We start from the raw sequence: 23,112 nt of genomic DNA, 5'->3' as shown, positions 1-23,112 counted from the left end.
CTCGTTCTAAGGAATGGGCCTTTACATGAGACATTTCCATGGTAACCCCAATGAAATTATGTAGCAGAGTTGGATTACAGTAATCTGCAATCGGTAACTATAACAAAATTAAACCTAAAAGAACCAAATTCTAAAACCCAATGGAGCAGATTCCAGAGCCTCGGCTGTGTCCTCACCACACCCCTTCATGTTTTGTTCCTGTCCTCTCTCACACTGCCCAGGTGATTTTTGTTTCTGAAAAGTGCCTCAAGGGAAATTAAAAGTGACCTGAGCTTGGCCGGGCTTTCTTCCTCTTGCTTCCATTTACCCAAGAGCCCCGTGCCCTGCCATCCCGAGCATCTAGCTGTTTCCCAGCCAACTGCTCCATAGCTTGACAGCTTCACATAGGCTAACCATTGTGCCCAGCACACCCCACCTCCTTCCCACCCAAGAAATTGTCATCCATGGTCAGCTTGCACGGAGAGCCCTGACTTTCTCCTCAGAAGCCCTCATTGCCGCTCGCTCTCCACATGGTTGCCTTCTCCCAGGCTACCTCAACTCTGTCTGCACCTGTGTTAATCCAACCCACCTAGGTCCTCTTGCCCTCATTCCTCCTTCACTCTATCTTCTTCCCAAATTTCCATTCCTCTTCCATTTTCCCCACCACCTCATTCCATACACAACACAAACACTTAGATGATGTACAAAAATTCGTTCAGCATGAAAGAATGAGCCACATAACAGGGATAGTTGGTCGATTATAAATTCCCAATCCCCAGCCTCCACAGGCCCTACTCCGCCTGCTGTTTCTTGGCTGACACTGCTCTCCACAGGGAGGGCCTTAAATCTCTCACACAAACCTCCACGGCACCCTCCTTTTCCCTCACTCTCCTCAGGTGTGGCTTGTGCTGCCACCACGTGCCTCAGAGGATGGCCTTTCAGGTGCACATGCCAGACTCCAGCATCCCCTATCCCGTCACCTCTAAGTCCATCAGCTTGTCCTCCTGGACCCTCTCAGATACGACCACGTCCTCTCCCACAGGCTCAAGCTGCCTTGCGTCTTGGCTGCACGGTGGTAAGAGCCTCCTCTCTGCCTGTCTATCTCCATCCTTCCTCCTCATTTAGCCATGCCGCTCCAGTCAGAATGTGGCTTTTCAGCTTGAGATGTGACCATGTCACTGTCCTGATCGAAGCCCTTGCATTGCCTCTTGTTGTTTTCAGAAGGAAGACCTGTCCCATCACCTCAACAGCCACACGCAGGTCTCAGACATGCTCTGCGCTGTGCTCCTGCTGGCCACGGGAACTTTGCACATTCTCCCTCCTTCCTCCAGCCACTCGTATCTCACCCTCCAGGCTCAGCTAAAACACACCTTCCTCAGGTAGACACTCCTTGACCCCTCTCAGGACATTCAATCCCATCAGTATGTGGCCACCTGCTACCATGGGTCTCCCCTTCTCGGCACTTCATCCCAGTTGGCAAGTTCACATTTAATTGTCGGATAAGGTGACTAATGCCTGACTTTTCATTATTCTGAAAGCTCCGAAGGGCAGAGCCCCAAGCTATATTTGGACCCTCCCTCTATCCTCAGAGCCTAAAACAGTGAATCAAAGGACACATAAATGAATAAACATGAAAAATATAAATGTGAATAACAAACACAGAAATCGTGGATTTTAAAATAGCAACGTCACCAGCCAGAACACACAGAGGCACCTACCACCAGAGGTGGACTCGGCTTTGGCTCTGAGCTTCTAAAATCGGGTGGAGGCGTGACTGGCTGCAGGACCCATGGTTTGAAGAGATGAACACCAGCAGGCTGCTCAGGACAAGCCCTGGTTTTCCTGACCTTGAGACCAAGCCACAGGCTCACGACGTTGGGGGAGAGAGGCGGGCGGGCAGGCAGCTGAGAGCCAAGGGCTGAATCCAGAAGTCAAGCTGGCAGATCTAGAGATGTGGCTTTCAGGGTTTGAAAATTGGTAGATGAAATCTGACACAGATGCCCAAAGTATGAGACAGATGGAATCTGAACAGTCCTGTTTGAAACTGGTGGAGGTGGGGGTGCACAAAGCTGCCCCCGCGTTCCCTTCCCCATTCCTGGACCCTCTCCCTTTACTGACAGCCACCGAGGCGAGCTGGTCACAGACCTCAGGTTGACGCAAGGGTGCTCTTGCTAGGAGCAAAGGCACAGAACAGGGCAGAGCCTGCCTAGCAGTGCTGATGGGAGGAGGGCAGCCCCTGCCATATGGAGGGGTATTAAACACCTCCCTCACTGTCTCCTACTTGGCTGGGGACCTGAGGAGCACACCTCACCGCGGCCTAGGGCAGGGGGTCAGCCAACGATGCTCTCAGGCCAAGTCGGTCCCCACCCAGTTCTGTAAGTAAGATTGTACTGGAACAGCCTGCCCTTTGTTTATTGTTCTCGCTGATTTCCCATCACAAAGGCAGAGCTGAGTAGTTGTAACAGAGGCAACATGGCCCCCGACTCCTAAAACATTTACTATCTAGCCCTTGAGAGAAAAAGCTTGCCCACTTCTGGTCAGGTGCTTGGCAGTGTCCCCAGTGCCTGGATCAGAGCTTGACACAGACAGCACTTGGCACATGTTGCTGAGCAAATGGATGAATTGGGGGAATCAGTCCTTCTCCATGTCACAGACAGGCGGGCCAGGGACTGTGGCTAGGCTCCCTTCTCCAGGGTCCTTCCCTTTACCTGGCGTACATATTGGACTTCTGGGTCTGATTGGACTGCATTGGTTTAAGGTATTAAAAATTAATTCAATGAATGAATAAATAATTGAGAAAGTTACTGACCGAGAGCTTTGCTATGCTAATATCAGCCCAGAAAAATTTCAAAACAATCATTACCCACCGCTCTTAAAAGGATGCCAAAGGTTGTGTACTTTTTAGTAGCATCACTGAGCAGAGAGCCACCTGAGATAGTGATGCGTCATAAGGCGCTGATGGGCCCAGGTTCTCTATCAAGATAAAAACTTCTGTTTCACAATACTTGATCTTCAGCCATTTCCAGCAGCAACTAACTCTGGGCAAGACCTATTTATTGCCTTTCATGAACAGACCGTCGACAGTAAACATATTTTATAAGTTGAAGTCGTCTGTGTGCCATCTCCAAAATCACGGCTACATCTGACCACCACCCATGTTGCTATTTGCTTAATAGTTTCCTCCTATAACTCCTTTTTTTAACTTAAAATTTATTTTAGATGAAAATTTTATACTACTACTGTTCCTGGAAAACTCATGTAGTAATATGGAGCTCCAAAACACGAATACAAAGAACAGATTTAAGTCCTCTTATGTCAATTCGTAAGTCCAATTTTTAATTCCTCAAATTTGAGAGCGATACTCCAGCCTGCACAGATTTGAGCTGGAGAGAGATGAGCAAGCGTGAGAGAGATGCCAGAACTCACGGAGCGAGGCTTCCTTCCCAGGTGCTTGTGACGGAGAACGAATGCTTGGTAGCATTCAGGCCGCGTGTAGGAGCCATTTAAGTCACCTCCATCCCCACACTTTGGAAAGGACTGGGGTGAAGAAAACTTCATTCTCTCTTGGTCAAGCATCATTTGCCATTGTGCCTTTGATAGGTCGGCATTCCTTGTCCACCCACACACCCTCTGTTGCCTTGGCTGTTCCCGGGCACATAGCAAGGAGCCCTTTGGGCGAGACCTCTCCTGGTCTGCTTGGGAAGGGGCTGGATGGATGCAGGTCTGTCAGACACAAGTTGCCTTGGTCTCCTTGTCTGTCTTGGGCTGGAATTCTTGAATGGTGAGAGCTCTGGGCAGGCTGGACTCAGCCGCAGCTACTGTGACCCCCACCCCACTGACTGACACCTGAGCACTGTGCCCTGGAGCCCATCGCCATGACGCAGGGTGGCCCCATGCTGTCCTTTCTCATGATCTCCCTCCTCCCTGGAATGGGACCTCTTCCCAGGAAGGGGAAAAAGGAGATGCCCACCGCGGAATGCCTCTCAGGCCCCAGATCAGGAGGTCCCTGCTGGACCCTGACCTTCTGTCTGATCCCTGTTAGCAAGGTGAGCAAACTCACAGGCCCTGTGGCTCCTGAGGGCAGGCCCGGCTGAGCATACACCTGTGAATGTCGCAGGCCAGGTGCCCAGAGCCACTGCTGCCGTGCCCTTCTGCCGACCCAGGCTCTCCTGCGGTACAAAGGCACCTCCTCTCCCTGAACAGAGAGCAGACAGCTGTCCCAAACACCAGTGCGGTAGCCTGGTGGCAGTTTAGGGTAAAGGGACCTGGACCAGAACTATCTCAGATACTGATCCCACATTCCCACCCCATGGGAGAAATCCACCCGAGTCTCTTTCCTATTAAAACCTCCAACCAGGCAAGGAAACAGACCTTCCCGGAGCTGCTCATTTAGCATGAACGGATCAGAACTCAAACTCCTGGTGGACTATCTACAGGCTTCTGCCACATTTTTAAAATTGCCTGGGGAGGGGTTATATGTCTCTGTGGGGAAGGGACCCTAAACATTTAAGTCGAGCAGGGGGAAGGGGAGCAGTAAAGTCCTTTGAATTAGAAACCAAGGAACTAACGCAACAGAAGGGCACCCACGGGTCCACAGTGCCGTCAGCCACGGAGGCGAAGAGAAGGAGCCAGCCAGCAGCATGCGAAACCCAAGCACCCAGTTTCACTGAACTTTTATTGAGTTTATTTGTGGGCTGCATGACAGGAAGTCTTTCCAGTGTTAATAAGAATAAAAGGTCATTTTCATAGTCACTTTGGCACACACTAACGTCTCATAAAAAAAACCAGAAAAGCGACGACAATGGAACCTATATAATACGTCATAAATACATACAAAACACTAATAAAATATCCCTGATAAACCAAAGTGCATATAGACAGAGCACAACGCCCAGGGCATATTGCACCTTCCCAGAGTCACTCGTGTCACTCACATGGCCTCGTCAAAGTTGGAAGTTAACAGTCATGAGAATTAGTATGCGTTATACACCGAGTATTTACATAACAGTAATTAGTGCCGGGAGGCTGGCGCAGTTGGCAGGGATGCTATTCACAGGTGGATAGGGCTGGGGCAGGCGGCGGGAGTGACGCAGGGTGCTACACAGGTCACTTGAGGGGCCAGGCATGTGCCCTCTGGGGTAAGGCAGTGCTGTGGGAGCCTCCAAGGGCTCCTGCAACAGTCAGCGCCCACTGGTCACCGATCTCCTTCCTGCACAGGTGGCTAGAGAGTGCCTTGGTCACCATACAGACCAAGGGGCGCAGGGAGCCAAGCCACATGATTGGGAAACCTTATCCTTGGCCAGAGGTGGGTGACTCAGACCGCACCTGCCTAGACCTGCACTACTGGCCTCTTACCTGGATCAAGTCCCCCTCTGAAGCTGGAGTTAGCAGCCAATTCTGTTACCTTTCAACTTTAAGGCATTTTCTACATAGTTTTGTCTAAGCAAAAAAGCAATAAAAAGTGAGGTAATTCTGTAGTTGTTCACACTGGAAGGCGGCCGCGCTCACATCACAGTCTCTCTCTCTCTCTCTCTCTCTCTCTCTCTCTCTCTCTCTCTCTCTCTCTCTCTCTCTATCACCCCTGTGGATGGGGTCAGGTGCACACAATGAGGAAAGGCCATTGGAGCTAAAGGACAGAGGGTGGGAGTGGCAGAGTATCCCTATGTCCCACTGGAGGGACACATCCTCCTCCATTTGACCTGAACTCTTTGAGGAGACAGGGCATGGGGGCGTGGGCTGTGTAAGTAGGACACAAAGGCCACAGGAAGCACGAGTCAGGAGGACACACTCAGCACAGGATCAGCAGCAGCAGCAGCAGCAGCAGCAGAGGCAGCGGGAACCCCCGATGCACCGCTGGACACCCGGCGCTGTGCCACCTGGCTTGGCAGCGCAGAACCGCATGCCCGAGACCTCCGTGGCCTCGCTTGCCTCGGGGCAGGCGCATCTGAAAGGGGATGGGCAGGCTTCCCCTCAACTTCCGACCTGCAGCTCCAGCCTGGAGGGATGTGGCCCCACGAACAGGTCACTAAGTGGTCACATTTGCACTTTGGCCTCTGGCCCCTCCAGCACCATGACAGATCTTTGACCCTTTACAAGCCATCATCAACCAGGTCCCGGCCCCACACAAGAGGCGAATGCCTGGGCCACGCCTCTGCAAGGCTGGCCATCCCGGCCAGGTAGCCAGGCGGCTCCAAAGGAGATGGTCGAGCACAGAGGCCCGGAGAAAACAGATTCAACCAAGAGCCCTCAGGAGGAGTCAGGGGAGTTTTCCATAGAAAGAGAGGAGGGGAGCCCACGGCAAGCTCCACAGGGCGCAGGGCATGCACTGGAGGGCAGAGGCAGAGTTATAAACGGGCCGGTTACTTGACGAGGTCTGGACTGGCGAGTTGGGGTCCGGTCGGGACAGCCACTGCACCACATAGCTCTTCTTGGAGGGGTCAGACACGTTTCCTAGAGAAAAGAGAAAGGGGCTGTGGCCACTGGAGCAGCAGGCTAGGCCCTGCCCGTGCTCTACAGCCCTTTCATCCTGGAAGGGGGCCACAGAGGGGCGCAACTTCCCAGCGTGGTAATCAAGGCTCTCCCTTGTGACAGGTGGACCCCAGCCTCTTGCTTCCCCGCACCATGCATCCTGGGTGTCAGCTGTGGCACAGCTGCAGCTCTGATCTGTGTGATGCTCTTCTACACCTTGTCCTATGCCTGCTGAGCAGGGCACCCACTGCTCTCTCTGGGAACACAGGGACCAAGGGAACCCTGGATCTAACCCCCAGCTGAGGGGGCAGGCACACCTGACCCCAATCTCCCTTCTCTGTAGACCACTGCCCCTCAACCTTTTTGGCATCAGGATCCAGTGCTCCTATGAGAATCTAATGCCTGAGGATCAGAGGTGGAGCTGAGGCGGTGATGCTAGCGCTGGGGAGCGGCTGCAAACACAGATGAACCTTCACACTCTCATCCGCCATTCACTTCTTACTGTGCGGCCTGGTTCCTAACAGGCCACAGTTGGGGATCCCTGATGTAGATAGCACTTGTAGTGGGGCCTATGTCTTGAGCTGTTTCGGGGACCAAAGAGGTCACATGCCTGATATTTGCCAAGGTGTCTCTGCATATAGCCAGTGTTCTAGTTGTTCTCTGGGCAGGGCTGGGCACACAGGTGCCTATTTGGCTGAGCCCCTCTGTGCTATCACTGGGCATCTGGTTCCATCTCCCAGAGCAACAGGGGATGTCAGGAAGGCAGGGATGGACCTGGCCTGACGGCGATGAGCAGTCCCCTGTGTCCCCTGCTGGGAATGGCCCAACCTGGCCTGTGAGGGCTCAGCTTCTCCTTCAAGGTTAGGGATGCTGAGTCGGCTGCTTGTGCGAAGAGCTGCATTGGCCTGGCCTTGCCCTTGGTCCTGGGGCTTGCATGCTGTGGCCCAGGAGACGGGCAGCAGAGGGCTTACCGGGACATGGGCTGAGCCCGCAGACCCTTGCCGTCTCAGGCCGTTCCTCCCGGCAGACCCCAAAGCTGTCGTCCGCGGTACGGCAGAGTACCGGCCGCTCCTGGATGCCATCACCACAGGTCACCGAGCACTACAGGTGGAGAGTCGGTAATCAGGGGCCACCTCCCATGCTGGTTTGGGCCCGGAAGACCTCCCATGCATGTGACCCCATAACATGTGGGAGGTGGTAAAGGGCAGAGGGGACACTGTGTGCTACAGGCCTGTCCGGCCTTGCCTCAGCCTTAGGAGGCTGCCTCAATGTCCTGGGGCTCTGAAGAGGGGGCACATATGCTTATGTCTCTGAGTTACTGTGAGTTAAAGAGAGCAGCTACACAGGGCCTGGCACTTCTGGGTTCTCTGGCTAGAGGTGGCCCAAGGCCCAGGGAAACCTGCTGTGCACTGGGCCACTGGGGTGGTTCTAAGTGAGCCCAGGAGGCTCTGGCAGAGGACCTCTCCCCCTGAACCTCCCACAAGGCTCTAAATCAACAGCACCCTCGCTGGCCCTTCCAGCCCTGCCCCCTCTGCCTTACCCATGGGATGGGGGGTAGGGGGGCCGCAGAAGCAGTCATGCCCAGACTTGGCTCACAACTGGCCCAGCCCCGCCTGGGGGTAATTCTCACAACCTCACCCTGCGTGTGGGAAAGTATTGACTCAGCAGATGTGGTTGCTCAAACCTTCCAGTCCCAGGAAAGGCCTGTTTTGGTGACTGACCCTTGGGCGGAAGCCGGGAACCAAGTTATGGGATGTTCTGTCTCGGATGAGTGCTTTTCACGCTTGAGGCCTGAGTCACGCTGCACCAGTCGGTTTACAGGAACACCATGATTTCTGCTGAGCGCCTGCTTTCCCACTGGGGGCCTGGAGCTTCAGCACCTGATGTCATCACCCATGCAGGCATCTATGCCCACACGACTGATCCCCAGGGACAACCTGGACATCCAGGCTCAGGTGGTCCCTGGTTGGCAGCACTTCATGTGTGTTGTCATACATCATTGTTGGGAGAATTAAGCACACCCCTGGTGACTCCCACTCCAGGGGACACCTAGAGGCATGTGCCCGGCCGGTTTCCTCTGGACTGGGCCACGCACCCTCCCCTTCCTTGGTTCCACTCTGTGAGCTTACTGCAGTAAACCACACCGTGTGTGCAACTGCTGAGCCCTGTGATCCTTCCAGCGAATTGTGGAGCCTGTGCTGGTCTCGGCTGCAGCTGGATGTGTCACTTTTGCTCTGCCCTGACCCCAAAACTGCCCCTCTGATCCCTGAGACCATCCTCACCACCCTTTCCAGCCCAGTCTAAGTCTGCCCTTGCTCGTGTTCTCTCCTGCAAGCTTGGCCGGCCTTCCAGACCACACCTCCACCCTCAGAGATGGAAACCCAGGCTGTCCCTTGGATCCTGGACCCCAGGCTGCCCTGGGTTTCCCAGGATCCCAGGTCCCTGCAGCATGCGAGAGCCTGGCCCTGAGAAGCGAAGACGCATATTCCACTGGGTTTCCTCACAGAGCACTGACCCCATAGCAGCCCTGGTGCCCTGAGACCTGCCAGATGTCGCCTGGGGCAGGATCTGAGTCCAGACAAAGGTGGAGCACCCTGGCTGCCACAGTTTTGCCCAAGCTCGGTTTGGGGGCCGAGAACACGGGGGCTAGGGGGACAACTTACCTGGGACCAGGGTCCGGCCCGCCACTGCCCAGGACAGAGTTCACGGTTGCAGGCCCGGCGGCCCTCGGGCCGGGCGTCGTTGCAGTGCTTGGAGTGCACGGAGCGAGTGGCATTGTTGTGCAGCCTCTGAATGCAGCGCACCCAGCGAGCCTGCGTGCCTGTCCGCCCGCAGCTCCGACTGCATGGCTCCCATTCGCCCGTGACCCACCTGCCAGGGCGCAATGACACCATCAGTCCCCCTGTGGCCCAGGTGGACAGAGCAAAGGCGGCCTGCTCCCCCAGCTGCCACCTTCCTTGTGCCCATGAAGGCGCCCTGAAGGCCTGCCGCACCCCTGCCCGAGGTCTTGTAGGTGACGGATCCCATGCATGTCCACTGCTGGGGACCTAGAGGGGGTGGCCACAGACAGCCCAGGCCTGAGAGACTCTGCTGGCCTCTGTCCCTGTCTCTGTCCTCTGCCCTCAGCTTCTGCTGACATGACCACCACCCTTCAGGCAGCAGTGAGAACTCCATCACCACTCATTCCTAAACGCCTCCACATAGTTACTGGTCATCTTCCCCGTTCAGAGCCTGGAAATACAGCCCTGCCAACCCCTGGGACTAGGGGACAAGAATACAGCTGCTATAGAGAAATGTCTGGGGAACGTCTCCCATGGGACCAGAAGCCAGCCCTGCACCCCCTGAGCCTCAATTTCTCCTCAGTTCCTGAGCATTATTGCTTGCCATCTCTAAGGCGCACCGTGTTGTTTTGGTTTTGCAGGTCAGAAGCAGGGGTGTAGCATACACCCTGCAGCATGTTAGATCCCATGCGATGTGGTGAACGAGAAAGAACCCATCAAACATCTTGGAAGGTGTGAGGCTCAGAGACACTTGGGGGCCCTGGACAGCCTTGGGCACTCACACGGGCTGGGAGCACTCCTGGGGGTTGCAAGCCCGGCGGATGGCTTTGGGTTTCACGAGGGTGTCACAGAAGCCTCGATGTACCATCTTGAAGTCCAGCCTCCGGCGACAGCCATACTTGGTGAACTGGGACCCTGAGGACAAGAATTCGAGGGGGCTCACTGGGGCAGTGTGGCTCCTCCGGGGGCTGCACAGGGGCAGGTTCACTGGCACCTTCAGCCCAGTTTTCTCCACCACTCTGATGGGATAGAGAGTGGGGCAGGGTGCCCGAGCCAGGCCTGGGCTAGACACAGAAGGGTGAGAGGCCCCTTGGCTGACCTCCTGAGACAGGAGGGAAGGTTTCATTTCCTCTCCTGTCCCTTAGCCATTTATTCTGCATTAAATTAATATGCCCTTAGGACCTGGTATGAGCCAGGAGTTGGCTAAACATGGGAAAACTTCCTGCGAGGTTCCTCCCCCCACAGTCTACTGCAGCAGTTCTCAACTGAGGGTGATTTTGCTCCTGGGGACATCTGGCAATGTCTGGGACACTCAGTTGTTACAACTGGGGGTGGGGAGGTGCCACTGGCACTAACTGGGACACAACCCTGCGTGGGACAGCCCCAAACAGAGAATTATAGAACTCGAGATGTCAGCAGTGCCGAAGTCATGAAACCTTAGCCTAGTGAGCAAGACACAAGAAAATATGGCCGGACAGCCTGATCCAGCCTGGGCTTCTGGAGGCATCACAGTGCTGTCTGGAGGCTTTAGTGGGAATGCAGTGGAGGGGCTCCTGGCGGGGGGGGGGGGGCGGGGCGGAAGACAGCTTGTGCAAAGGCCCTGAGACAAAAGCTCGGCATGCCTAGGAGAAGCACCTAAGACTGGCGTGGGCAGTAGAACAGGCCATCAAGTAGCCTGGACCTCTGAGGCTGTGAAGAGAATTTTGGTTTTTTGTTGTTTTGTTTGTTTGTTTTGTTTTTGTTTTTGTTTTATCCCAAGAACAGAGGGAACTGCTGAAGACTGTGACAAAGGGAAGGGATACGGTCTGATCTGCCCCTTTAAGAGGTCACTCTGGGAGGAAGTGAACACATGAGGGCTAGTGGGGAGTGAGGGTGGTGCCAGGCCTGGGAAGACAGAAATAGCAGATGGGCCCAAGAGATACGTGGGAGCGAGAGTCAACAGGATACGCAGATGAGATCCAGGGGGTTAAGGAGGCCCAACGGCGGGCTGGGCACCACCACCCAGGCGGAAGCTCTGGAAGAGGGACCCGCCATCTGCCTGAACCAGGGAGTGGCTGGCCAGGGCCCTCAGCAAACTCCTCTTCGTCCTCTAGGCACAGGACGCCACACGGCATCTGAGGGAGGTCTGTCCTGGCTACCTGCTCCTGCCGGCCAAGCTGTCTTCTCCTGCTCTGATCTTGTCCAGCCCCCTGGAGGCAGTGAGCACACTGGGGAAATCAGAACTTCTTGTCCATATTTATGTCTCCCCCAACCATGGCCTCTGTGAGGCCAGTGGCGAGAGGGGCCCCTCTGCACACAGCCCTGCCCTGGAAAGGCCTGGGAGGCCTTTATGAACAAGAACAGGGAGGGACTACTGCATAGAGGCCCTCCACCTATCTCCAGCACAGCCCATGTCTCCCTGTGCCCCGCCTCGCAAAGCCACAGTAACCCATCCAAGACACCCTCATGGCAATCTCCTGTCAGGCCAGCTCCTGCCTTCCACATTGAGGCAGCTTTATGCTGGCATCCTCCAAACCCCACACATGCCCTGGCTCCATCTGGCCTGCTACCCTTAACACCACCCTCTTCTTTACCCTCTGCTCCATCCCAGGGCAAGTTCACTGCCTCGGCCACCCTAGCCCCTGGGGCCAGTCTTTTCACACCTGACACACACCTTGGGCCAGGTGGTCAGCTGGGCTCTGTGAGCTCAAGATGCCCCCTCTCCTGGAACACGCTTCCCACTCAGGCCCCACTTCCTCCAGGCCCTGACCCCGAGAAGGTCCCTCACCTCCACCGCAGGGCTTGGAGCACGGAGACCACTTCTTAAGGGCCCACTCGTAGCCTGTAGAGTCATCTTCCAGGACCTGGTTGTTGTCCACATTGAGCGAGTCCTCGTGGATCATGTATTTGTATGTCAGCGAGATCCGGGTGGCTCCCTGCGAGATGACCTGCACCCCACATAGCCGTGAATGTGCCTGACTCACTCCCCACCTCCTCAAAGCCACTTTAGAAAGGCCAGCTGAGGCCCACTCACAGCCCAGCTATCTATGGTATAATGTTCTAGAAAGCCCCCAATGCTGAACCCCTGTTCACAGGAGATACAAGGTCAGGGTCCTGTGAGCCTCTGATTGTGACATTTTCATCCACGGTCAACACATAACCTTATTTTATGTGTCCTTCTGTGTAAAGGCACCTTATTAACATAAGAAGTTAATCGCTAATAGCGAACTCGGGCCAGTGCACTGACTTAGGCCTGAAGGAAGCTCATCTAACGCGCCTGCCACACAGGGACACCGGCACCTCAGCACCGCTCAGGGACGTTTTAAACAGCAAATTATCCCATGAAAGCACAAAAATGTGGAAAATGTGGCACTACACAGACTGTGAAAAGGACACTTGCTTGCAGCAGGAGCTGGACTGAGAAGCAGAGTGTCACCTCGTTCCGCCTCAGCTGGGACGTGAGCGTCAGGTGACACGTTTTCATTGCTCTGCATTTGTCTGCCAATGTGAAGAGCACCTCGAGTGTTGATTTGGGGGTTACAAATACATTTATGCAAATAGACAAATTTACCCACACAGAAAGCACAGGTCCTGAGCCCGCCCACGTGTGCAGTGACACAGGTGGGTCACCAACAGTCCTGGGGGCAAGGAGAGCAGAACACGCGCCCTGGGACAGGAGGTGTGGTGTGGGGTCAGCTACAGTAAGCTCACCTTAGCTGAAGGACACCTGAGCCTTATCTGGAGAGGTTTGATTTTTTTACAGATATAATATATTACTTATACAATTAAAATTAACTTTTAAAATGTGATTAGAAAATCAAGGTCCCTCTGTGCCCCCATAAACAGGGGCAGCCTGTGGTCCTGAACTCAGGAGACCTGAGGCCCAGTCCCACTCAGGGACAAAGTTCAGCGTGACTCAGTCTGGTGGTCCAACATCCTGAGCCTCATCAGTCACTCCCAGGGTGTGGCAGGGCTTAGAGTTGATGGCAGATGTGAAGGAGCATGAGAGGTGGCTGTTAGTGTCATTCTGGGGGAGAGCTGGCCTGAGGTCACCCAGGGGCTGAGCCTCGACTGTCAGCTCCATGTCTGTTCCTGACACATAGATAGTGATCCCTGGTCCAAAGAATGGGCCATTCCAAGCGTGGCCAGAAGGATGCTGGAAGTCTCAGGGTGCCAGGACCCTCCGTCCCTTCCCCAGTGGTCACTTGCCCCTGGCCTGGGCACCCAGGAGGGGACAGGCCTGGCCCCTGCCTGGACTCACCAGAACGGCAATGGTGCCATGCAGGGGACCCATGCTCTGCAGTGTCTCCCGGCCATCCTCGTCCCGGTACTCCCACTCCACACCCATGGCGATGAATGATTTGGAATTGGGACCCACCTCGTTCTCTTCGTTTAAAATGAACTTGCCTGTCTCCAGGTTCTTGATGGCTGAGAACAGCAGAGGGAGTACCCACCATGACCACCGGGATCCAGGCACAATGAGGGAAGGCTAGCAGGCTGCGTTTGCTGGCTGGGGTGGGGGGCGGGGTGCTGCTGCCCAAGAGTCTGCTGCTTACACACCTGCCTGCCTTCTGTGGGCAGAGGGCAATTCTCTTGGCCTCGAGATAAGGAGTCACTGTTCTGTGGGCCATGGGTGTGGCATGTCTTAGACACCTCCCCATGGCTGCTTTTAGGAGCCCTCTGATCCAAACGTGTGTCTCTCCAGTGGGAGGTGACCCCAGGAGAGGTCTACCACATGGGCCAAGCCAGGAATGGGGAGGTGAGCCCCCCAAGCTGGGGCTTGGGCTCCAGGGTCTCTGCCGATCCCCAGAGGAGCCAGCCTGAAGATCTGCTATGTCCCTGGGCTCTGAGACTCACCCAGGTGATGGCCGGTATTGTCTGCCTCCTGAATGAGCAGGTGTCTGGCTCCTGCTGGGATCTCAAACATCTTGATATAACCTTTGTTGGGATGTGGAGAGACAAAGCCAAGTGAGAGGAGAGGGGCTACTCAGGTGCAGACAAGGCATGGAGGCCCCACCCCAAAGGTGACTCGAGGAGCCCCAGTATTTCATGGTCCCTGACCGCCCACCCAGAGAGGCAGCAGCCTGCACTGAAGGCTAGTCCTGCCGGCAGCCAGCTGGGGTGCCCACAGTTGCCCCCGCAGCCTTAGAGGGCAGGGGAAGGGTTCCTTTGGCCCCTCAAATAAACATCGGAGACCCACCATACACACCTGTATCCTGGCATGCTCTGCCTGGACGCCGTGACCCGGGCCCCTACTCTCCTTGTCCCCCAACCCCACAGGGCCTGGCTTGAGCTGTCCTGACTTAGGTCCCCCCTGACCCCAGCCTCCCAGATCATCCCCAGAGCAGTCAGGAACCCAGACAGAGTCCCAGGGAGGAGTCCGTCCCACATTTCCTTGCCAGGCGCTGGGGACATTCAGGCCGCGAGGCCGGGGGAAGGGCTCACTCACCCAGCTTCTTGGGCGAGCGCGTGAACGTGCCCTTGACCACTTTGCAGTGGGTGTTGTCCCCTCCACACACGCCACACTTGTCCTCTTGCTTGCTGGAGCCGATCACCCCGTCACAGCCCACCTTCTGCAGGGGGGTAGGGGGGGTGCAGTGTACAAGTGAGACCCCTTCCCCACTGGTGCTCTGGCCTGATCTCTGTCCCCAGGGCCTTGGTACCTATTTCCTGGCCGTCCCTTCTTAGTGATTCCCAACACAGAGGAAGGAGACAGGGCTTTGGAGCAAGACAGACCCTGTGCGCCCCGCTGAGGACCAGCCACTTCCCCTTGCTCATTTGCTCATCTGGAGAGTATGACTTCAGAGGATTCTGCATGGATGAATAGGGCCACATCCTGAGACTGTCCTAGCTTGGCAGGCTGGCCTCTGAATGAACATTTCTGTCCCGAGGGCTGTAACTCAGACCTGGCCTCTGCCCCTTCTCCCAGGGCCACGCAGTGCCCCCTTCCCACATCCTGCCCTGGGGGCCCATCCACAGCTTGTGAATTCAGGGCTCTGCCTGCCACCCAGAGGGGCATTTAACACAGTGGATTTTTGTCCAGGCAGCTGCTGGCCAGCTCATCTCAGGTGCTGTGGCCATTCAATCCAGGCAGACACCACCCCTGGCTCGGGAACATCCACCTTTGGCACATGTCCACAGACCTTTGGGAGACACTGATATCCCGCAGTCTGTAAGTGAACTAGATCCTAAAAGGGTTAATGGGGCCAATGACAGGTCAGGTTGGGATGGCCATGTGTCCCTGAGTGGCTCCACATGACTGCTGCAGCTGCCTGCATGACCAGACGAGGGTGACCACTTGGTTCCATTTTGGTTCAAGCCGAGGTGGGGATCCTGGTGGTGATGGTGGGGTACCTGCTACATGGTGAGGGGCCCATAGCTAATGGGGTGTGGCTTTCCTCCCTTCCGATCTATCATGAAATCCTATCTGTGAGTTATTAGAAAAGGAAATATAGCAGTTCATTTCCACTTCTCTTTTTTCATAGCAGTTTTTAGATGACATATTTTATAGCATATAATTACCTTATCAAGGTAGTAGATTGTGTCCTTTATCAAAAGAAAATGACTCTGGAAGCCTCATTTAATTCTTGATTCTTTTGATTCCCTGTGGTGTATGCTATTATGTGTGCAGATATCTTTGCTGCCATTTCACTTTTAACCTTGCGGAGTCATTGTGTTTTGATATTCTCTAATTGACAGCAATCACTTGGATAGTATTTTTCCACCCAATATTAGATTCTTCTATCGCTTGTACTGTTAGGACTCATGCAGTTCATCTTTCTACCACCCATGTCCTTTGTACGTTCTCAAGTTTTCCTTCCTGTGTCCTCTGTTTTCTAACATTTGCAATATGGTCATAGAGAAATGTAAATAAATATTTTTGTTTTTGAAGCTCTCAGCTGCTCCCACTAAGAAGGCAAATTGGTGTTCCGAATCCTCTGTTAGGTTTGTAGCCATATTTACAGCTGCCATTTAGGGCTATGTGCTTACTGCCTGTATTACTCATGGTTTTTAAAATATTCTGTGTCTTATGATGTCCCAGGACGAGCCAGAGAAGGCCATCTTAGAGATGGCCAAGGACTGGGTTAGGAGGAGGCCTTTCAGATTCAAACCAGCCAAACCCCCAGCCACCTGCTTTATCTCTCACAGGTCAGGATACTATTTCCCCTAGGGAAATCATCCCAGGCCAGGCAGCAGGCAACTCTGAGACCACCCTTACAGCTGAGACCACTGGAATGATTCAAAACTGCCAACCCGAAACTATTTGCCTTGCCTTGCCTGCTGTTCTCATGGAAACCATAACACAAGCTCCGGCCAAGGCTTTCTCTGCTCCTTTCTGCCTCCGGACTAACCTGGTGCTTCCACACGTGGCTCTGCACAGTACAGCATGCCTTCTTTGGGAAGGGTAAGTAATAAGTTCTTTTTTCAATGGCATTGACCTCTCTGTGGCATCACCCAATCACCTCCATGAATCAAAGTCCAAGGGTTACAGAGGGACCACTGATATCTTTGTCTCCGAAGATTTGGCTTCACTGAGCAGATCGTGGGCCTGGCCTCCCTGTGAGGCTCGATCCGAGCCCAGCCCTGCCTCTGTGTCTCGGCGAAGCCTCCTTAACCTCAGGCACCATCCTACATAAATGCGGAGAAGCCCAGTTCTCCCAGCCTCCATTTTCCTGCAGGGGTGCCTGTGGAATTCTGCCAGAAACTTCCTGAGGAGAGTCAGCCTCTATGACACCTACGGTGAGGCCCGTCTGCTCGAACTACAGAAGTTTTCCGTTGTTTCTAGGGAGTCTGGCAGGGGCAAGTCTGTGCTCAGGTCACTGCCACATGCTGAGGTCAACCCACACTTGTTTCGTGTGTCAGCCTGAGATTGAAGCTAAACACATAACAGCAGAAAACAGCAGGCATTTCTACAAAGACCCAGACCAACGAGACCCATGGCAGGCCACTGTGAAAAAGTAAGCTGTCCAGGGCCCAGCAGAGTGCAAGAATGTGGCAGTGCTTCAGAGGGGCACCCGGGGACGGGGTCAGTCTCAGGAGGGGCCCCGAGCTGCCAATGGCTCAGAGGCACACGTAAGGATGAGAGCCCGCAGTGCAGAAGACAGCAGACCAACGCTTGCTGAGAGCCTGCCCTGCTCCAGGTGCTGTTTCTGAAACTCTGCCTGCTGAAGTGCAACAAGTCGTCAACAACTCCAGGAAGCTGCAGCCCTGGGCACTCACCCTGCAGTCGCCACGCACGCAGAGGCTGAAGGCATCCTTGTAGGAGCAGCGTGTCCCGTCGTGCACCATGCGCTTCATGGATACCACCTCCCCGGTCTCTTTGGACTGGCAGTAGAGGTGGCACCTCTCTTTGGCTGTAAGAGGAGCAGTGGGTGTTGGGGAGGCATGTCGGCTGCACCACTCCCCTCCCTTCCTGAATCCACTCAGGAGAAATCTCCAGGAAGATCTTCTTAGGAGTCACCGCCCCCCAACACACCTGCCCTGGGGTAAGAAAGGGCCAGGAGACCACAACTGCCTTTAGTCTCTGTCCTGGGGCCTTTGACCCAGGATCCCTGGACTTGGGTGAGTTTTTCCCACTGAGCCAGGCTGTGTCAGAGAGCCTGGGTCTCGGGCCCCCGAGGTCCCACCCAAAAACTCCAACACCGGGTGGAAGGTGACTGGCTGTTTGCCAGCTCTTCATCTGAAGACCCAAATAAGGCCAGAGGCCCCTTGAGTCAGTCTCTGGTCCCTGGAACTTTCCCTTGTCCTCATTTTTCTCAGAAGTCAGTAAAACACTGGGTCACTACTTGATGGCCATCTATCCTGCCCACCAGGTGGCAGCCTGCCTTGGAGGGGGACCCCCTCTGCTCTGGCAGCCCTCCCTGCAGGGCACTGTTCTGGTGGGACACACATGGGATGATGGAGGTACCAGGGCAGGCTCATTTGCCGGCCACCCTCCTCTGCCCCATACCTGGAAGAAATTTAAAAGTCCATCATGGGGTGTGGGGGGACAAACGGAATACAAACACCATCATGCCTAAAAGGACTTATTAGTCTCCAGGAGCCAATAAGTGCCTTTTAATGCACAAAGCAGTTGGAGTCACGTTTTCTGATACTGGGAGCTGAGTCCTGACTGAGAGACGAGAAGGCTATAGGTAACCTACTTCCTTGGCAGGGTAGCCCAGCGCTATCTCCGCCCCATCCCTGTCTCTGCCCCGTCCCTGGGTGGGCCTCAAAGCACAAGGTCAGCCTCACCCACCCGGTGGTGACAGTGGGACTGGGCACCCACCAGGCCTCCCCACTCCCGCACCCTCCCCTGCATCCTTGGCCAGGCTGTTTTCTGGCTCTGTTGGGACTGCTGTCCTGCCTAGATCCCCCAGCTTCCACCCAGGGAGGCCCCGGCAGCCACACCAGCAGGGCGGGCTTTGCTGGTAGGCCCTCTGCTGGAAGTCTTGCCCACACAAAATCAGTGGCACAGGACACCAGGAGCACAATCCACCCACTAACCTGTCCTCTGGGCACTCACTCCACCCTCCACTCAGAGGCTCACCATCCCGGTGCTCGTGGGGCAGCCAGTGGTGCTGGGCATCTCCGTGCTCAAAGTACAGGTCCCACTGGCGGCACTGCTCCTCACGGAAGTCAGCCAGGCTGTCAGGGCAGTCCTGAGTGTTGCAGAGCTGGAAATCGTAGCCCAGACCCGAGCAGGTACGGCCCCCGTTGGCAGGGCTGGAAGGGAAAGCAAAGGACATGCAGCCTGGTGCCACCAGGAAGAGGCCAGCACTCAGGGTGCCACTCATGGGATTTGGGAGTGTCCTGAGTCTCGAGGGTCGGGAGCAATTCTGCTGAGTGGAGGGACTCAACCCGGTGGTGTGTCCTCTGCATCCCGGTCCAGGCCTGTGCTTGACTCAGGGTGGGAACTCAGAAGGCAACTGGGAAGTAGTGGGATCCCACTGTTCAGGCTCTTCATGAGCAGACACTCAGCCCACCTCCCTCCGCCTCAGAGAGTTTGGCTGCATGTCTGTCATTCCCTCACTTCACTGAGAACAGCACCAGTCCGCAATGCACTAGCCCCACAGCAAAGGCACCGGCAGGTGCATCTGACAGATGGGGAATTGGCACTGGCAGGCCAGCACCTGGGAGGAGCTCTGGGGGCCTCAGAGTCACCATTTGCCAGGCGTGGGAGAGCCAAGCAGAATCTGAGACTTGAGCAAAAGCCATGCTCTGTTCGTGACAAGTAGCAGTGACTGCTGTTGCAGCACGGCAGGGGTGAAAAGGAGCCGGCTTCCATGCGGCCCCTCACACTCGCTGCGCTCTCAAGGGCCTCGGTGGAAGTAATGATCTGAGAAAAGAGGAAGAACCAAGAGGTCTCAGTGTTTGAGGAGAGACTGGAAGAAAGGGCAACTCTGATGTTGCCACCAGGTCACTGATGAGACAAAACAGACCAATAAGAACACCAACAAGGGTGTCACCAGTAGGGGAAGCAGGCCTGGGTGCAGGAGTGGGGGGCTCGGGACGTCTGTGCAGCAGGTGTGGGTGGGGGAAACAGCAGGAAGGGCCAGCTGTCCGCCAGAGCCCCTGGCCAGCCCAGGCAGCAGGCATCTTTATTGGAATGGAATCCTTATAGCCCCACAATTGAGTGGGAGCTGGAGACTGTGGGGAAGGGAGAGCAGGTGAAGAGCTGGAGACTGGATCGTTTGCGATTTCTCAATCACAAGAGCAAGGATAGCAAAGAGCACGGTGGGAACTCTGTCCTGCAAGCAGAGTCCAACTAGGGACCGTGCGGGGGTGTCCTCACACTTGTCCCAGGGTCACGGGAAAAGCTGCAGACTAGCACAGGGAATACAGCTAAAATGGGGCAGTATGAAGTCTGGTGGTTACTCCCTGGAGGACAAATGAAAGAGGTGGCCCATGAGGCCACTTGGGGTGCTGACAAGGAGGCCGCGTGGAGCCCGGGATCTGAGGAGTGCTTGGGTCACTGCAGCTGCGTGTCTTCTGCTGACGCGGATGAGGCTGGCATTACTGAGCAGTTGTCATAGCTCTGTGTGGCCGTATCAACGCTGTCTGACAGTCACTGACGCAGAGGCACTGGGCAGGGGTTGGTTACTCTCCGGGACTGATGGCTTTCTGAACAGACAGGCTCATAGGTTATCTTGACAGCTTTGCTCCTGTCACTGCTGCTGCCCCTGTCTCCTGCTGCTACCAAGGAGACTGGGCCAGCCAGAGGAGAAGAATCCCTAGAGTACGTAGGTGAGAAGGGACAGAACATGGACCTCCTCCCCACTCTGAGACCACATGAGTCCCCCAAGAACCAGGCCAGGGGGTGAGTCCGCCAGAGCCCAGGGCCTGGCATCAAGCTGGAAGAGTCAGGGCCTGGATGCCCACAGCGGGCGGGAGAGTCAAGCCAGACCTGCTCCCCAACTGTGCACCCTGGGCCCAAGTCACTGCCTTAGCACGGGAAGGGGCAGCTGAGACCGGTCCTTCTGGTGAGCGTGGATCTGACCCTTCTCCCCAGAGCTGTGATTGCTCAGCCCCTCCAGCTCCCTCCCAGGCAGTCTAGACAGGGCCCAGAGACCTGCGGGGCTTAAATTTTGGGGTCACAGGCTCCTCTGAGATGTGAAGGTAGAGACCGGCTCCCCCGGAAAAACACAGATACTCAGAAAGTCATGTACGATTTTTGCTGGCAGAGTCAGCCAGTGCCTAGAGGAAGGTGCAGGGGACTGAATTTCCAGGTCTCCTGGGCCAGCTCTGCCCCCAGCAGGCTGTGTGGTCTGGGTTATGAGCCTCCCTCTCTGAGTCTCAGCTTCCTTCCAGATGGGCAAGGGACTGGGCTTCAGGCCTGCGCACCCTCTCCAGAACTGGTGCAGCCGCGGGGGCCTTGTAGGATAAGGAGGGGCCTCTGGGACAGCAGCTGCCACCCAAGAGGGCTGGGAAACATCAGGGCCAACTCACTGTGGGTTGTCGCACTGGCGGGTCCTGAACTTAACACCTGTGCCACAGGTGCGCGAACAGGAGCCGAAGGGCGTCCAGGCACCCCAGTTGCCGTCCCGTTTGAGGATGTCAGGCGTCAGCCAGATGCAGTGTCCTTTAAAGCAGTGCTGGAAGACAGAAGTTCACTTCCTTGACCCACCACTCGCATGCCCCTCCCCTTCATCCTGCAGTGTCCATGAGGCCCTGGAGGCAAAAGGGGAGGGGCCCCTGCTCACCCCTAGAAGCTCCAAGCCCCTCGGGAGGCCCACCTAGCACCCCTGACCGCCGCCCTGGCCTCCCACCATCTTCTGCTCCTGTCCAGCCTACTCTGTCCCCCCAGCCAGAGCCTGCCCCACACCATATCACACAGGGAACGCTAAAAAAGATGCAAGTGGCACATCAAGCTAGTGACTCCAGAGACATATTAGATCTGCTTGCTTAAACAGAAAAGTCGATTTAAAGAAAATACGGAAACAAAGTTCAGGAAGCATGTTAACACGGTAAAAATTCATAAAAATAGAAAGTAGAACACTGGAAAGGAGGGGACACACTCTACAACTTGAACCTAATCACACCGGCCCCCGTCCTCCCACAGGGAGGACGCCTGCACACTTTGGAGGTCCATCTTAAGAAGACTGCAAAATTAAAAATGCTAAATTAGGTATAAGTAGATTATCAATTTAGAATAAGAAAATACAACACAAAAAATTAAAAATTTAGAAACTGGCCAACACCACAACCAACCAACAGTGGAGAACAATGATTTTTTTTTTTTTTCAAAATAATTGACTGACACGAGTTTTCCTGAAATTCTCACTGTGTACTCGTTCATTCCCTCTTCACATGCCAATAATTTTGTACTACTGTTTTCCATAGAGAGATAGAAAGATAATGTAGTCAGTCATTCCACAGCAAACTTTTTCTGTAAGCGCCAGAGAGTAACTATTTTAGACTCCATAGGCTAAGTGATCTCTGCTGCCACTACTTAACTCTGTCATTGGAGCATGAAAGCAGCTCCAGACAACATATAAATGAACTCAGATGACTGAGTTCCAATAAAACTTTGTTTGTAAAAACAGACAGCAAATAGAAACTTCAAGAATAGAGTTGTAAGAAGCTTGGTGAACTCTCTCCTCATTAAAACAACCAACCACTTAGCTGATGAAAATTGTTTTTTTAAAACAACCATAGAAAGTATATGGAAATTGTCCTAAGGTCAATGTAATAAATGGAGGAACATTTATTCAAGAAAATTTGCCAAATCTTGGTAAGAACAGTGAAAGTCTGTGGCATCTGAGCCACAATCCTCTTGCATCTCTTCCCCAACTCAGTGCGATGGAAGCTTTGCTGCCTAGAAGGGGGAGCTCTCTCTCCTTCAGCTCCCAGGCCGGGGCTACAGTTTCACCCTGGGAGAGGCAGGCAACTGGCACCTTCCATTCTTCCCGACTCTACATTACAGTCTATGTCAGGTATCGCAGCCAATAAGAGTGGGGTTCCTTTTGCCCGCCTAGCCCCACTCCCAGGGTAGAGGCTGTCCCCCAGGTACAACAGACCAAGAACACTGGATCCTGAAAGCCGCTTGCCCAGCTCGCTTGCAGGGCAGAGGTTCCATGCTGAAAGGGGCAAGCCAAGAACACCAGGGTTACCACCCTATCCAGTGACCTATCTGGTGTCACTCAGGGAAAATTGGGCCACCCTACCCCTAGCTCCAGTGCAATGGGACAGTGGTCTTCCCAAGAGGAAAACAGAATGGAATGCTCCATAGTTCTCCCTGAAGGAGCTGACTTTGTTTAGACAGAGCACAAGGAAATTCATGCCTAAGGGCATCGTCAAAACAACAGAAATCTTGGTAGAATAATGAAAAGGAGGCCAGTAGTTCAATGATGCTAGGAGCAGCAAATGAAATAGTAAACCAAATAGAACTATAACAGAGAGAATCAGGAAAAGACAGCTAAAAGCT

At 54.6% G+C, this 23,112-nt stretch overlaps 1 protein-coding gene across 1 annotated transcript in view; it reads right to left on the bottom strand.

The window, feature by feature from the left end:
• The window catches only part of ADAMTS2 (ADAM metallopeptidase with thrombospondin type 1 motif 2), a 205,897-nt gene that overhangs the window by 4,159 nt on the left and 178,626 nt on the right, over positions 1–23,112 (bottom strand). Inside the window, exons 13-23 of the mRNA XM_036225072.1 lie at positions 21,135–21,280; positions 18,736–18,911; positions 17,427–17,560; positions 14,656–14,779; positions 14,064–14,144; positions 13,468–13,634; positions 11,995–12,154; positions 10,010–10,142; positions 9,111–9,318; positions 7,419–7,548; positions 6,343–6,429 (exon numbers count right to left, since the gene is read on the bottom strand). Of these exons, the coding sequence (XP_036080965.1) occupies positions 6,343–6,429; positions 7,419–7,548; positions 9,111–9,318; positions 10,010–10,142; positions 11,995–12,154; positions 13,468–13,634; positions 14,064–14,144; positions 14,656–14,779; positions 17,427–17,560; positions 18,736–18,911; positions 21,135–21,280 (1,546 nt within the window). The remainder of the gene's footprint in view (positions 1–6,342; positions 6,430–7,418; positions 7,549–9,110; positions 9,319–10,009; positions 10,143–11,994; positions 12,155–13,467; positions 13,635–14,063; positions 14,145–14,655; positions 14,780–17,426; positions 17,561–18,735; positions 18,912–21,134; positions 21,281–23,112) is intronic.

The sequence above is a fragment of the Rousettus aegyptiacus genome, unplaced genomic scaffold (genome assembly GCF_014176215.1).
Source record: "Rousettus aegyptiacus isolate mRouAeg1 unplaced genomic scaffold, mRouAeg1.p scaffold_m13_p_7, whole genome shotgun sequence".
NCBI lineage: Eukaryota > Metazoa > Chordata > Mammalia > Chiroptera > Pteropodidae > Rousettus > Rousettus aegyptiacus.
Note: the sequence above shows the minus strand (reverse complement) of the source record. Positions and strands in the feature narration are given on the sequence as shown.